The sequence below is a fragment of the Sesamum indicum genome, linkage group LG6 (genome assembly GCF_026168435.1).
Source record: "Sesamum indicum cultivar Baizhima isolate 11 linkage group LG6, ASM2616843v1, whole genome shotgun sequence".
NCBI classification, from domain to species: domain Eukaryota; kingdom Viridiplantae; phylum Streptophyta; class Magnoliopsida; order Lamiales; family Pedaliaceae; genus Sesamum; species Sesamum indicum.
Genome location: NC_142662.1, coordinates 21,726,612 through 21,741,833, shown reverse-complemented (window position 1 = coordinate 21,741,833; position 15,222 = coordinate 21,726,612). Strand labels below are relative to the sequence as shown.

The 15,222-nt window shown below is 35.7% G+C and overlaps 1 protein-coding gene across 2 annotated transcripts; it reads right to left on the bottom strand.

The window, feature by feature from the left end:
• Positions 1-976: 976 nt before the first annotated feature.
• On the bottom strand, positions 977-9,996 carry LOC105163872 (mitochondrial 28S ribosomal protein S29-like protein). 2 transcript variants are annotated; one of them, XM_011082378.2, is made up of 7 exons: positions 9,512-9,994; positions 8,803-8,966; positions 8,046-8,257; positions 7,478-7,732; positions 7,291-7,377; positions 5,343-5,515; positions 977-1,421 (listed from the first exon to the last, which is right to left on the bottom strand). In XM_011082378.2, the coding sequence occupies exons 1-7, from the start codon at positions 9,865-9,867 to the stop codon at positions 1,310-1,312; spliced, it is 1,359 nt and encodes a 452-aa protein (XP_011080680.2). In that variant the 5' UTR covers positions 9,868-9,994; the 3' UTR covers positions 977-1,309. The 2 variants fall into 2 exon arrangements, with proteins under 2 accessions (XP_011080680.2, XP_011080681.2); XM_011082379.3 differs by lacking the exon at positions 977-1,421 and adding an exon at positions 1,448-4,778 and having other exon boundaries at positions 9,512-9,996.
• Between the last annotated feature and the right edge of the window lie 5,226 nt (positions 9,997-15,222).

Here is a 15,222-nt window from a genome sequence, read left to right as displayed (position 1 = left end):
AAATACATAATTTGTTGTTATTATGCATATATTTAGTTAGAGGAAGTACAAGTATTGTTGTTTATCAAGAAAGAAAATGCAAAATACTTTACCATATTTATAAAATAATAGCAATTTACCCCTTGTATACATGGATAATACATGCATGTTATATATAGAATAAATATACTTTATGCACTAATAAATACCTAAAACTGGGACCATTGAACTATAGATAAAGCATTCAAAAAATATCCCTAGATATTTTACACATCACACAAACAACACATTTAGAATCGAGTACTAAAAATTTATAACTTCAAAGCATTGAGATAATACCTCACATTACATAAGGGTCAAAACCCTTCTTCAAATCTCTTCCCAAAAATCAGAATGATTTGCTTTGCATTGGTTCAAATAGACTAGAAAAGATATATCATGTCTTGCTAGAACACACAACAGTTCTATCAATTGATTTAAGCGACTTGGCAATTACTTTTACTAAAAGTAGAAATCGACCTCGCTAAAATGATACAAATATGTCATATATATACAAAAAACCAGCCATGGTGCAGATCTGATAGAGAATACGACTGAGCAAGTCCCCAATCGTAATATTTTCTTTTAAATACGGAAACTCACAGGGAAATTTATCTCATTTCTAAAAGAAGAATATAACGAATAATTACAATAACTCCTCATACAAGATTTTATTGCATCAAGTAAAGATGATATTTTTAACCATTCAATTATAACATCCTGAATGACATAAAACTTAAAAGCAAAAACATCCTGGTGTATTCGGACTTACCTGAATAGCAAGCCCATAACAAGAGAAACTATGCATTGCTAACATCTGAACATATAAATTTGAATCATTCGTCTGAAAAAATTATTTTTAATACATTCATTTTGTAAAGATATACTCACCATAAACTAATATGCAATAAAGCAAAATGCACAGATGCAATACAATTAAAGGCGCATGTCGGAAAACTTGAACAAATTGACACTTGCTAATCATTGATTAAATAATTCGACGGGACAATGCATGCTACCATTTGTTGATAACTCAGCATAAAAATTAGTCTCGTACAATGTCCTAACAGTGTAAACCAAGGAAGGATACCGGGTGACTTCCCAGTCCAAACAAGGATACATATAAAATTTCTGATTTTCATCAGTGCAAAGGAAATGCTCCCAGCCATCTTTGTCTCTTTTGATTGCAGGACACACTTAAAAAGTGAGATCTGTTGCTCCTTAAGCATAAAAGGAAACTAGTTCAGTCTGGAGCAAATGTCAGCAAGAAGGATTTGAGCATTTTCTTGGGTCATCGCATGAAAGGAACTAAGTATCTCATCTCTGTTCCATTTCCATTAGACAAGAAGAAAATCTTCTTCCAATTTTCCTCCGAAAATGCATCACGTTTCACTAGTCTTTGCCTGCCACAAGAAATGTCACATGAAGCAAAAACATTTGGATCATGAAATGGTATTTGGCACTCAACAATAATGGAATGATATCCTTATCTTTCTCCCAAATCCAGACAAGCATACAAGTTATCCATGAGATTCACTTTACCACTACCCTTTAGTTATTGGCAAATCTTTATATAAGCAATAACCGCTTATGTCAAACTAAAGTATAGAATTGGGAGGTTCATTTTTCAGTGCCACCATTTCAAGCACCCTGACAATGGCCACAAAATACAGACCAAAGAGTGTTACGTACAAGTGAATCATATGGTAAGTTAAAAAGTTAATTAAGAAACTCAAACTCACCAAATATAAGCACCTATACTTTGGTAGGGAATGACATGACATATTTCACGGTAATTTAATTACAGAGTATCATTATTTTGTTTGGTAATATTACTTCAAATTTGGGAAATGAAATATATTCCTAAAATTTGGTAATATGCTTGCGTAGGTATGTTCAATATAGATAAATATATATTTATAAAATTATAAGCAAATATGCGTTCACTAAGTTTTATTTTCTTTTAAATATATTATATATATTAGTATAAGCGTAAATACATATATATATAATATTTGTATACATATATATGTATTAATTTTCTGTATGCCAAATAAACAGGTCCTTAGGGTATTCAAACACCCACCTCCCTATAAACTTATACAGGTGAAACATCACAGGTTATGAATTGAATAAACAACTTTTAAATTGATGAAAGATGAGAAATCACTATACAATCAAGGCCATAAAATGTTCTGCATCCACAAGGGACTTCAATTCAATAGTAGAACATTTCAAAAGAGAAATTATCAGATAGTGGCAGAATTTTAGAACCAAGTGTCAAGCACATGGGAACCTTTACATCTCATGTTTGCGTACACAACAGTTTGGCAGAGTTTTTAAGGAAAAGGCAAAATGCCTTTACTCATATCGACAAGGAGGCTTGCTAGAAACAAAATTAAAGCACCAATAAGGAACCTCTTGGAGTGTTTAATTAAATCATACGTGCCAATTTCATTACCTAAATTCTAATTAAAGAAAAGCTTCTAGTAAACAAATAATGGATAAGAGTTATACGAAAGAAAAAGTACCAAGTGCTTTGCTTTCTATGGCCAGGCATAGGTGACTAGGTGAGTGATACACAAAAGCCTCATGACGATACGGACCATTCTAGGAGGTGGTTCTATCCTGAATCAAGCATATGTCCAGGCGGTGGAGGTCCAAACTAGAGCCATTTTCCCACTATGGCGGCAAGATGGGATGATGAACCGAGCTGACAAGCAATGCTATCAAGCTTGTCCAGCTAGAACTAATAAATCATCTGTATGTATTTCAAAATTTAGGGAGCCCACTTGTGAGTTTTCAGGTCATTTTTATTATTTCTAGATTTTCAGAATATACTTTAAAAATCTACAATACTAGAATTAGATATAAAATTATCACTTAAAAACATCCTTGTCAGTGTTGGATTTCACAGCTCCCAAGTCCCAACTGCCAAGAACTGACTATCCCAGTCTTATCTTCCATCCCATTCTTCATCACAGCCATCAGCAACGCCCAAGGGTGTAAGATGTATCAACCTACCTAGTGAACCAGCTCGACTTAAGCTTCAACTAGGACATATATGTCCCAAAGCTCGTGAATTTTTCACTATTTTTTAATTGTAAATAACATATATATGAAAAATAAATTAATAAAGATGGTCCTATTCTTCACTCAACTTTCAAATTTCAGCCTTTGATTTCACTTCTCAACTTCACTTCTTTTACTCTTCACAGCCCTAGAATCTGTTTTCAGCCTTTCAGATGGAAGCATAGTTATTAATAGCGGACGGTGCGCCATGGCGCAAGGGTCCCCTGGAGCCATGGCGCACAGCACACGACACGGCACGCGCATTTTTATCGTACGGCGCATATGTACAGCAAAAAATTATAATGCACAAATAAGTAAATATAAACACTAGAAATAATTTTAATCCTCGTACCATAAAAGAAACTTGCAAAATAATAAGTTTTAGGAAAAACAAAAGAGTTTAAAACATGCAACATGATTAAACAAATCCCACATTTCTAATTTCACTCGTTTTGCAAGATATTTTGATTGTTTTTAATTTATTTTTAATAAATCAGCTGAAGTAAAGGCTGGGCTTTTTTAGCCAGCCTTTATTTACACTAGGCGAAGAGCCAGTGCAATGTGCGCCACGTGCCATGGCACCCCAGTAATAACTATGGATGGAAGCACTAAAATGTGGTTTCCTTTGAGACGAAAAATAGCATCTCCCACAAATGCAAAAAAATAAAAAACAGATCTCTTAAGTAGCTCAAGAAAAAAGGGAAGGAAAGATTCTTTTCTGGAATATGAAATGTCTTTTCTCAATCCTATTTCAATTACTGTTGTAATGCTTCACATTAGGCAGCAAGTGTAACTTTGTAAATGCCTCTGTGTTCTTTTGCCCCTAATCAAAAGCCACCTTCCTTAAGTGGAGACTACCATGCACCCAAACCAGAGTTATATATCCAGAAGCAGAATCACACAAACTGACTATGAGTCACAACAAGTCATTCAACTGTGCGGTTGCTGATTTGAAAACCCTTCATTTTGCTTTCCAACTTGTAGGATTTGAGCCCTTTGTTCTTTACTGTTAGTGTATGTCCAATAGCAGACAAAATCCAATGCCAGATAAGTATGGGAGAGGGATATGTTACTTGCTGTTCACGTGAAGTTACAAATACAGGACTACCTGGCCAAACCATAGTTATTAATGGCGCGCCATGGCGTGCGCCCATAGTTATTAATAGCGCACTGTGGTGCATGGGTCCCCTGGAGCCATGGCGCACAGCGCGGTGCGCGCATTTTTATAGTACGGCGCACATGTATAGAAATAAATTATATATTTCATACATCAATATATATTCACATCAATAATGCACAAATTAGTAAATATAAACACTAGAAATAATTTTAATCATCATACCATAAAAGAAAACTTGCAGAATAATAAATTTTAGGAAAAAGAAAAGAGCTCAAAACATGCAAGATGATTAAACAAATCCTACATTTCTAATTTCACTCGTTTTGCAAGATATTTTGATTTTTTTTAATTTATTTTTTAATAAACCAGCTGAAATAAAGGTTCCCAGCCTTTATTCACACTGGGCAAAGCCCAGTTTTTTACAAAGACAAGGTACTGGCAGAGGGCGGCTACAGGGGCGGGGTACGCTCACGAAGGCTGCGCCGCACTAGGGTTCCAGCTGCGACGCCAATCTGGGACTTCAGCTGCGGCGGTCGCGCAAAACTAAGGTTTCAGAGAATGAGGAGAACTAGGGTTTCACACAAGGAGAAAAGAAAAAAGTAAGAAAAAGGGAATAAATATTTAAAAGAAAGTAACATAAAAATGTAGGGTTTCTTTAAACCTTTTAACTTATTTTTTTTAAAAGAGTTACAGAATAATATAAAAGAAAATTAAAAAAAAAGGAAAAGAAGAGAAAAACCCTTACTAGTTGTTTTACACATTTATTTTATGATATAATGATTAATATAATTTCTAAAATTTATATTTAATTGTTTGTGTAATATTGTAGGTAAAAGATATATTAATATATGAATATATAATTTATTTACGCAAATTTGCGCCGTACTTCAAAAATGCACGCACTGAGCCATGCACCGTGCGCCATGGCTCCAGGGCACCTTTGCACCGTGCGCCTTTAACAACCATGGGCCGAACTAAAAGTATTACATATGACATTGTTCAAAAGGAGAGACAAGAAATATGCAGTCAACAAAAGCACGTGTGATGAGCCTGTAGCTAAGATAAAATAAAAATGCTTCTTATATAGAAATGACTAGCAACCCTGTGATTTTACAAGTCCAAAGAAGCAGACCTGAGATAGTAGTGGCAGACGGTATCAGCTTCATCCACACTGTATCGTGGCAAATGGATTCGAGCATCAGCGGGAACATCCGGCAATTCTTCACGCAATTTTCCTACTGCAGTTGAATGAGAAAAGGCACCCACCATCATATCCTCGTGCATCATTGACCTAAATGCGTTAACCTAAAAATGATATTTGAGAATAAAAATCATTCAAGATAACAACGCAAAAAGTAGTGGAAACAAAATACATGCGGGTACTGGAATGTAACACCCTTCAGGAACATATAGAGAACAGAGTTGGTAGCCTGAGCATCTAACACATTCCCTATTTCAATTACATTCCACTGTGGATCAAATGCAGTTTTTAGCAGCTCCAGCACTCCAAATAAGAAACCAGCTATAATTCAGAAGTACTTCTACAATGCCAAACTTATTCATTTTCCCAAGTAAGCTAGACAGGAGATTCTAATGCTGATAAAGGGAAATTACCTTAGATACTTTACGAAAATTACAGGGAAAGGTTGCATAAAATTAAGGAAATGGGTATATTCTATTGGACAAGAGTGTCAAGCTAGCATTTGGTTCCAAGGCATATATCTCACTTAGGAGAAGATGCAACTGTTTAGGAACATATGCAGAAGGCGTCATGTATAGGTTCTCAAACTAAGATGACTAGATTCCCAAAACAGACGGGAACAGGTGGAAGTACTCAAGAAAGAAGACCAAAACAAGGTAAAATATGTGCCAGATTTAAATACATCACTATAGTACTGCAATACAGCATATGTATGGACATTAAGACCCAAATAAGGTAAAACTGTGTGCCAGTTCAGTTAATATAAAATCAGCTACTGATATAAACATAAACAAGCATTGCTACAGGTGTCTCCAGAAATTTTTCTGCTTGACCTGGATCACAATTGACCTAATAGATCCCCAGGGAGGGGGAAACATATAGGGAATAAACTAATTTAATATGATAATGAGGCATTCCAGCTGACATTTATATCAAATAATATACATACCAAGTCCTCACCAATGATTAAACAGATTTACATCAATGTAACAACAACCTGACCAGGATACCTGAAGTTACTTGACCAATTAAAGGTAGCAATCAAACCATCAAGAATCTAAATCTATCTGCCTCACAATTGCAGATATGTGCAAATTCAAAGTACAAGATACTCGTCTTAATTACTTATGGAGCAAAACCAAGAATTTAAGTATTGTAAAAGCCAACTAAGGCCTTGACATGGGAAAAATGATGTAAGTCATATTTATTTCTTCCATTTACACAATGTGGTGAAATGGCTAATCCAAGCACTAGCATCAATATCATTTTCTAATACTAGGGGTGTGTAGCACACTTGATTGATGTGCATAATGTTTTAAATTATTTTATTTTCTCTTAATCAAAACTTTTATTATTTTTAATTGTTTCATATAAGAAATACAAAAATTTAAATACACAGAAAATTGTATCAGTAAGAAAAAGAGAACAAATGGTTGTGAGATGGCTGTGAGATAAAGGGTAATCCATATGGCTGGAGAAAAAAAAAAGTGAGAGAGATAATGGACGGAGAAATGGATTTCAAGAGAGACTTAAAAAAATACACTAGTTAAAGTAGTTATTCACGGATTAGGACACCAAAAAAAGTGCTCTTCAATTATGACTAGTATAGATAGGTTTACCAATGATAGTGGAGTATTAATGCATACAGGTTTCCAAATGATGGTGGAGCTTAATGTCTATCCCCTATTCCAAGAAAGACATATCTGGCTAAGTTAATAATCTCTTGAATTGAAATCCTTCACAACCTTCCCAAGACATAAATTCGTCCACATCCAAATCCTAATTCAAGAAATATCTAAATAGCTAACATTCTGATATTCATAAAATGACAAAAGTTGAAATGTTGTTAAGTAATTCTGAGTAAGCACATAAAACTTACAGTAGCGAGTTCTCTAGCATGAACGGGTCGGCAAGAACGAACTGTTACTGGTTCCTCGTAATCAGTGAATGTAAACCAACTGTTATACTGTTCAGATACAACCGTAACTCATTAGCAGGATGGACACCAATGAATTCTGAAAGGCAAGATAATCCCCCTTATACAAGAAGTCACTAAAAACACTCACTTGATCAACTGCAATAAGGACAGGCATACTTGTCACTTTTGATAATTCCCTCCTCAATCGAACTAGCACTCCAACAGCAGCATGTGTGTTATTGAGTCCAGCCTCAACAAGTTGATAAAGAGTTGTCTCTTCGGAAACTGGCATCTTATCACTACCCTTCGGCCACCCAACGCCAGCACCCTCTCCCAATGGAATTGGATCGTGTATATTGCACTTTAAACCTTGCAAACAAGACTTGTTGTACTTCAAAAAATCCTGAAATAAACAAACAAGAAATTTGAATCTGCTAGATCACACAAGGAAATTTGATGCTTATGGTCATAGTAATTGACACTTCTTTTGAAATTTACCAAGGAGCAATGACCACCAGATATAAAAAAAAAACTAGTTCAAACAGTATGACATCCGCAAATGTTTTCATCATTCAATAAAATACAAGTAGCAGTATGATAGAAAAAAGCTGTCTTTTACACTGATCTTTAAGATATACCAAAATAGGACCACGTAAATTGCAAGGTAATTCTCAAAATGTCACTAACTTGTAGAGGGAGAAGAATAAATTACTTACTTGCAGAATGTTTGCAGCCTGCACTGGGGTATCCCACATACCTGTCTGAGGATTTTTATAGAATAATCCACCATGCGTCCAGTCCCAACCTTTAGGGACATATAGAACAAGCCAACCTTCCTTGCGGGCCCAGTGAACAAGCATCGCAAGTGCAATACTCTTCCCACAACTTACGAGACCATCTAATACAATTTGCTTTCTAGCTTTGGGAGCTGCTAATAAAGATTGTCAAAGTCACTCATTTTGCATATAAAAAAGGTTGATTATTATTTTCCCATTTTAGGGGGAAAAATCCACTCAAGAAATATAAAGTTGTACGCCTAAATCACATCTGTTATACAAACCTCCAGATTGTCGAAGACCACAAAAATTATATGTGTCCAGGGATAAATGACAATAAAGCAAATAAAGAAAGAAAGGATGACCAATGATGATCTAAAAAGAGCAAGTAACTCTTTTTGTGCAATGGGTTACGCAGCAACACATCAATATAAGATGAGCAATTGATTTGCAAGTTAAATAACAGTTAGGTCTCAATCATGCACCTCTCATAGTAAACATTGTACTCCATCAATCTATAAAAATACATCAAATTCTTGATTTTCCTTATTACTATAGCTCCTCCTGATCCTTCAAAAAAACAAAACTGTACATCAACTAAATTGTGTCATAGGCTACAATTGATACAAATTCCTTGTCAGGATGAATCAAATTCTACTGATAGCAATAAACAAAAAATAGTTAAAAAAAGGTGCACCTTTAGAATTAACCACCAAAGAAGGATCAGCAGCTCGTCTGAAATTATCACGGAGGTCTATGAAACATTGTCGCACCAGCAAAGCAGTCCTGCTGGATTCCTCAAATTCCTTCATCATTCCCATTGGCAAGCCTTCTGGCAACACCTCTTTTAACTCCTCCATACTAAAAAGAAACAATCCAACAGAATTGCATCCAGTAATCACAAATTAGTTATTCTACATCCGAGCCCATAGTTTGATGGTAAATATAAGACATACCAACTTGATTGAAGAAAAATTTCCATCAATCATTATGAGCAACTTAGCATATCAACTCCTAGAAAAGTTGATTCTAGATGTATAGAACATCAGTACATTAATTTGAACCAACCGATTCAATAGAATTCCAATTAGCCAAAAGCCAGAATACTCAATCCTCTAATATTTACTGATTTGTGTTCAGACATTGAACAGTAATTATAGCTAGGATGCCAAACATCTCAGCCAATCGCCACTGAGGTCTGTCCAAACGCTGCAGCCATTGTTACTCTTGTGCAGTGACCAAACATACCAGTATCACATAAAAATGTCCCGGCAAATCCAGAAAATCCAAACTACGACATTCAATTTTGGGACAGCAAATAACAAAACCCAGCATTTAGTGCATCGCTTTTTTCCAAGTAGAACCTTTAAAATTAGACAATTTTGTCCACAAAAGAAGAACGTTACCTGAACTTGAAGTAAGTGTTAGTATCGTCTTTCGTAAGCAAAGAGAGAGAAGATTTAGAGGTGAAGAGAGGGCGCCCATTGGGGCCCACGTCAAGAGCGGGGTTCTTCTCATCCTCCGCTAGCTGACGACGACGGAGCTCCGCCTCTTCTTTGAGAGAAAATTCTGGGTTCGCCGCCTGCATTTCTTCAGGCTTCTTGTCCTTGGGATCGAATTTCGCTTGGGGTTTCTTTCCTTTGGTAGGGCTGACTGGTTTCTTGACTTTCGTAGCCATGCTCCGGCAAATGGGGAGCTGCCACTGCGATTGTCTCATTGGCGCTGCGGCGGTGGTTGCTCGGAGGAGCGATCGGAGAAGCATTTTTCCTTTTTCTTTCCCTATAGTACTTTTTCTGGGGTTTTAGCTTTTTTTACGGTTTCGGCTGTGGGGTTTGTGGGGGTTTTTGGGAGGTGAAGTGAGCAATGTCGACAGTGGAGTCGAAATGGGAAGAATTTCGGAATGTAGCTGGGGGTATGTTAGTCTTTCTCCGAGTCCTTTTTTGTATTTGTAACCCCTTTTTTTCTTTTTGGTTTCAAATTCTCCAATTAAATAGATTAGACCAATGAGCAAATGATTCTCCACTTATGATAATTATTTGGCAAAACTCAAAAGAAGTATGTAGTAAATTTCCAAAAATATATTATCAACATCAAAATTGATGCATGCGAAAATAGTACGGGTCCAACAAGTCTTGATTCGAATCTAAACTTGGGCCAAGAGATATAAGAACTTGAGAAAATGAACCTCCAAAGCAATACGTCAGCACTCACTCTATGCTCAAGTTAGTATTAGATTAAGAAAAAATAATCATAAGAAATAACTTATAATGAAAAATCGTGGTATGATAGTCAAGTTCATAGGAGAAATCATGTTCAAAGTGCAAAAGGGTGTGCAAAGTAGAAGTTGACAGCAAGATTTTAGAGTGTGAAAAGTGTCCCCCGCCTCGGGACCAAACCTGTATTTATAGAGGTGTCCCCCTTCGGCAGGATTCTGCATGTTTCCTTTACGATCTTCGGAAGCCAGTATAATTTAATGGTATCCTTGTGAGGCATCCATCATGCTCAACAGTTCACAAACAGATGTAGAATCAACTAGTTGATCAATTCGGGGCAAATGATAGAAATTTTTGGGACACGCTTTATTGATGTCCCTGAAATCAATGCACATCCTCCACTTTCCTCCAGACTTAAGTACTAGGACCACATTAGATAATCACTAAAGGAATTGTATGTCCTTGATATGGCCCACCGCCGTTAATTTGTTCACTTCAGCTTGGATTATCTTATCTTTTTTAGGCCTGAAATGCCTTTTCTTTTGTTTCACCGACTTGATGCTGGGATCTATAATCAGGTGATGCGTAATAACAATTGGATCGATCCCTTCCAAGTCTTGGGGGTCTATGCAAAGTTATCTATATTGCGGCGTAAACACTAGATTGTTTCTCTCTAAATTGCATCATCCATTTGGAAACCATGTGATTTTTTCGGATCTCTTGGTATGAGTTCAATATTCAACAACTCTTCAGCTAGCTGAACCTTGGGGACGTCTCCTCACCCTCCTTTGCTTCTCCGCTGACCTCTATATAGCATTTTCGTATTGGAGGGGGCCACCCTAAACGTCTCCTATATCTCCGGGTGTAGAAAATTTGATCATACCCCAAGGATGATTACCTCCCCAACGAAACCATACAGGGAGGTATTCACGTTTTTTAGGGGGGAAATCCCCCAACTGCATCTGGTCAAGAGCTTCCCAAATAATATGTCTACCGAGCTCCCAGAATCTATGAAAATTCACTCTACTTAGTAGAGTGCCAACAATGCTGTGATGACTAGAGCATCATTGTGAGAGTTTGTGAATTCTAATCGCTTTGTTCGCTCAACTAGATGATGGGGGTGTCTTCCATCACGTCCACATTCAGTACTTCCTTCAAGGATACATCATATGCTTCCTTACTTGTGGCTTTCTAGCATGGTGGGAGTCGCCCCCAATAGGTCCTTCAACTATCATTCGTATGACCCTCTGCGAGGGGGGTCATTAATTTCGATCCTACTACTAGAAGCATGTTAGGCTCCTTCTTTAGAGAGGGGTTTTGAGCTAGAAACTTTTGTCTCCTTGACTTGTCAACCTCTTGTTTCTGATAAAGTTATGTTCCTCGAGTCTTTTCCCAACATGCATATTCATGCAAGTATCCATTTTGGATAATCTCTCATTATCATTATTGAGGTGCGACATTCTTGGTATGACTGTAATCATTGTAAAAAAGCAGAATTCGCTTTTTATCTGAAAAATCAGTTTGCGGTTTTTTGGAGGGGGCCTCATCCTTCGCTTCCTTCCCCTTTTCTCCACGACTCTCCCTCTTGGAGGCTTGGACATCCTCCAGGTTGATATATTTTGCGGTACAAGCTAGAAATGATCAAATTTGGTCATGGGCTTCTTAGCCAAAGACTTAAAAAAGTCCCCGTCCAAGAGCCCCTGGGAGAAAGCACTAGCTTTTACTTGTTGGGTGACAGAGGTCACTTCCAAGGCAGCTGCGTTTGAACCTTTGTTGTACTCCTACCATAAGTTTTTCCTGTTAGCTCGTCCTCTACTCTTGCTAACATCCTCTACTCCAAAGACATTAAAGCCTAAGAAAAGAAAATAAACGATGAAGCATTCCTCGAACAATAATAAAAATAAAAGAGCCAAGGTAGCAAGAAATTGAAGACTGAGCACAAATGTTACCATTGTGGCAAACTCCGACACTAGAGGTGGAACAGCTAAAAGTACCTTGCAGAGTGCCATAATGATTTATGAACTCATGAAACCAAAATTAATGATTAAAAAAAGTAAAAAAAAAAGCAATGAAAGAACTTTTAATCTTTCATGATCTAATGGAACAAAAATGGATAATAAAAAGTCAATGAAAAAATTTTTGGAACATAAGAAACATGAAGTCATAAAAAAATGAGAATATATTCATGTACTCATGAAATAAAATAAGTAATAACATAAAAATTAAAAAGCAATGGGAGAATTTATTTCCCCGTACCTTGGCTTATGAAAGTCACTTTTGTTCATATATTGTCTATATGTTATATATATGTGTATAAATAAGACATACGCCGAACATAACGAAAAGACATTAATAAAGATATATCAAATTTAAGAATTTGAAACATATGGAAAGAGTAAAATATGTTGCAATTTTGTTAGAAAATAATTATTCTTTTTTACGAAGCATTGTTATTTACCATAAATATTTTAACAATGCATAAATTTTGAAAACTAAATACTGGAAGTTTGAAAAATCATAAAGGTGAAGTCTAAAATTAAGAAAATTAATCTTTAATATTCTCCATAAATATGGAACAATAAATTACCATAATTTGAAATAATAAAAAAAATATGGTTACATATGATGGATTTTCAATTAAAAATAATTTTAACATAAAATTCATTTTAGAGAAATCATATTATATTATTTAAAATGAGAACTAACCAATTTTCCTATCTCTCTCCTACATCTCATATGAGGTAGACAAGTTAGTTTTTATCTGATTTTTCACATACACTTATTTCTATAAAGATAAATAGTTAATTACATTAACTTTCATTAATTATTCTTTCTCATCATTAATTTCTTGGTCTCCTTTGTGCTGGACCAAAAATGTTCTTTGCTAGAGTTAACTTATTAGCTACTCTTACTTCTTGGGTATTAGGATCGTTTGTGGTTCTCACTTATGTAATGACATATAGGCGAAGTCAAAAAAATGAGCTATAGTAAAGACAAAACACATGCTGCCTTAGTGTGAATGTTGCTTTAGCTGATGTTAGCATATTTAACGAAGTTGAATTGAGTTGTTATATGTAAAATTGCATATGAGCTAAGTAAAAGCAAAATTTGATAACAATAAGGCATAGATTGTCCTTTCCAACCTTAAAAGCAAGATAAGGGATTATTTTTAAAGAACAGATTATCACACTAAAAATTTAAACATAGAACTTTATGAGATTGTAAGCATTCTAGGGACATGATAGCTTCATTTAGTTTGTATCTTCCAACTATTATACTCCAATTCATATCACCTTAGTTATTTTGAATGGCCTTCCCAATTCTTGGCTAACTTTCCTACCGGTTTTAGCTGACTAGCTAGTCGTAGCACGGAATCTCCTATCTGAAACTCTATCCTTTTCACCCTTCTGTTATAGGCATTTACTGCCTTATAATTATACCACTCAATCTAGGCTATTACATTCTCGCAAACTTCATCAATTAAGTTGGGGTTAGCCCGTGGCACATGACAAATCCAGTGTGTTTCTTGATGCCATTTCAGATGGTATGACTCAACACTATATACCAAGTTGACGTGGTCTCTCTTATGGTCAATCTAGGTATGGTCCTATAGGACCAATATGTAAGGAGTACATCTACCCATTATCCACCAACTTGCTCCAACTTTGCCTTTGTGCTGGACCAATATCTTGTTGATGGCTTCCACTTGGCCTTTGGCCTAAGAGTAAACCATGGATGTAAAGTGTTGTTGACTGCCCATGTCTAGGCATCGATTCTGACTCTTTTCACCCTAAAATTGATGTCCATTATCATGTACAAACTCCCTAGGAAGGCTATACTTGTAGATAATGTTCTTCCACAAATATATGAGACCTTCGTTCTCTGTAATTTTGGTAAAAGACTCGGTTCCACCTACTTGATGAAGTAATCTACTACTATGCTTTATTAAATGTTCATTTGTTGCAAGCTTGCCCAATGCATTAGGATAGAAATAACAATAAATGAAGCTTAAGAGCAATGAGACATTGCATCAATAAATTTAAATGCCTTTGGAACCCTCAGTAGAAAATGTTTCAAGTTAAGGAAGCTAGACTAATATTTTATTCAAATATCAAGCAAATGGACATCAGAGTTGGATTCAGTAATTCATACTTTCCATCATAAGTAATTGGCATGACAGCCTATCCTACTTGATTTGTTAGCTACAACTTGTGGGATATATTAGGTAACCGAAAGTTGTGACTTCTACTAATGCTTATAGTTGGACAGGCTTTACATTGGTCATGACTCGTGTAACGTATTCTTGTACCACCTAAACAGGCGTATGATAAGTCTTGCATGACATTTGATTACCATAGATGACTCATACTATTAGGTCTATGGGAGAGACAATGCAAAATATCTTAAGGGCTCGTTTACTTTCATGGTTTGGATAAATGGTTGACAGGACTCGAATGGATTGTTGTAGGATTTGATAAATTAATACAAATTATAAGTTGTTTACTTGATAAGATTGAGTGATGGATGAAAAAGTTTTAATAGTAAAAATATTGAATACTTTGTGGAATTCTATTTGGATTTCTCAGACCACATGTGGTCTGATTTCATATCAAGCCCAATCAAGGGTTGTCTCGGGCTTGTAGGATTCGGATTGAGTCGATATCATAAAAGAAAATGATTTACACAATTGGATAAATATCATAATCCAAACTTATACATAAATGTAAACAAACCCATAGGGATGGAATAGTATAAGTTGCTTACCATTTAAATTCCCCATATAGGCTCACAATATTGGGGTTATGGTGATTCTATTTGGGTTTCAAGCCAACTAAGAAATAAGATTTCTTGATTTTCATCTTGATGGTGTAGAATCTTGATAAAATAGTGGAAGATATTTATAA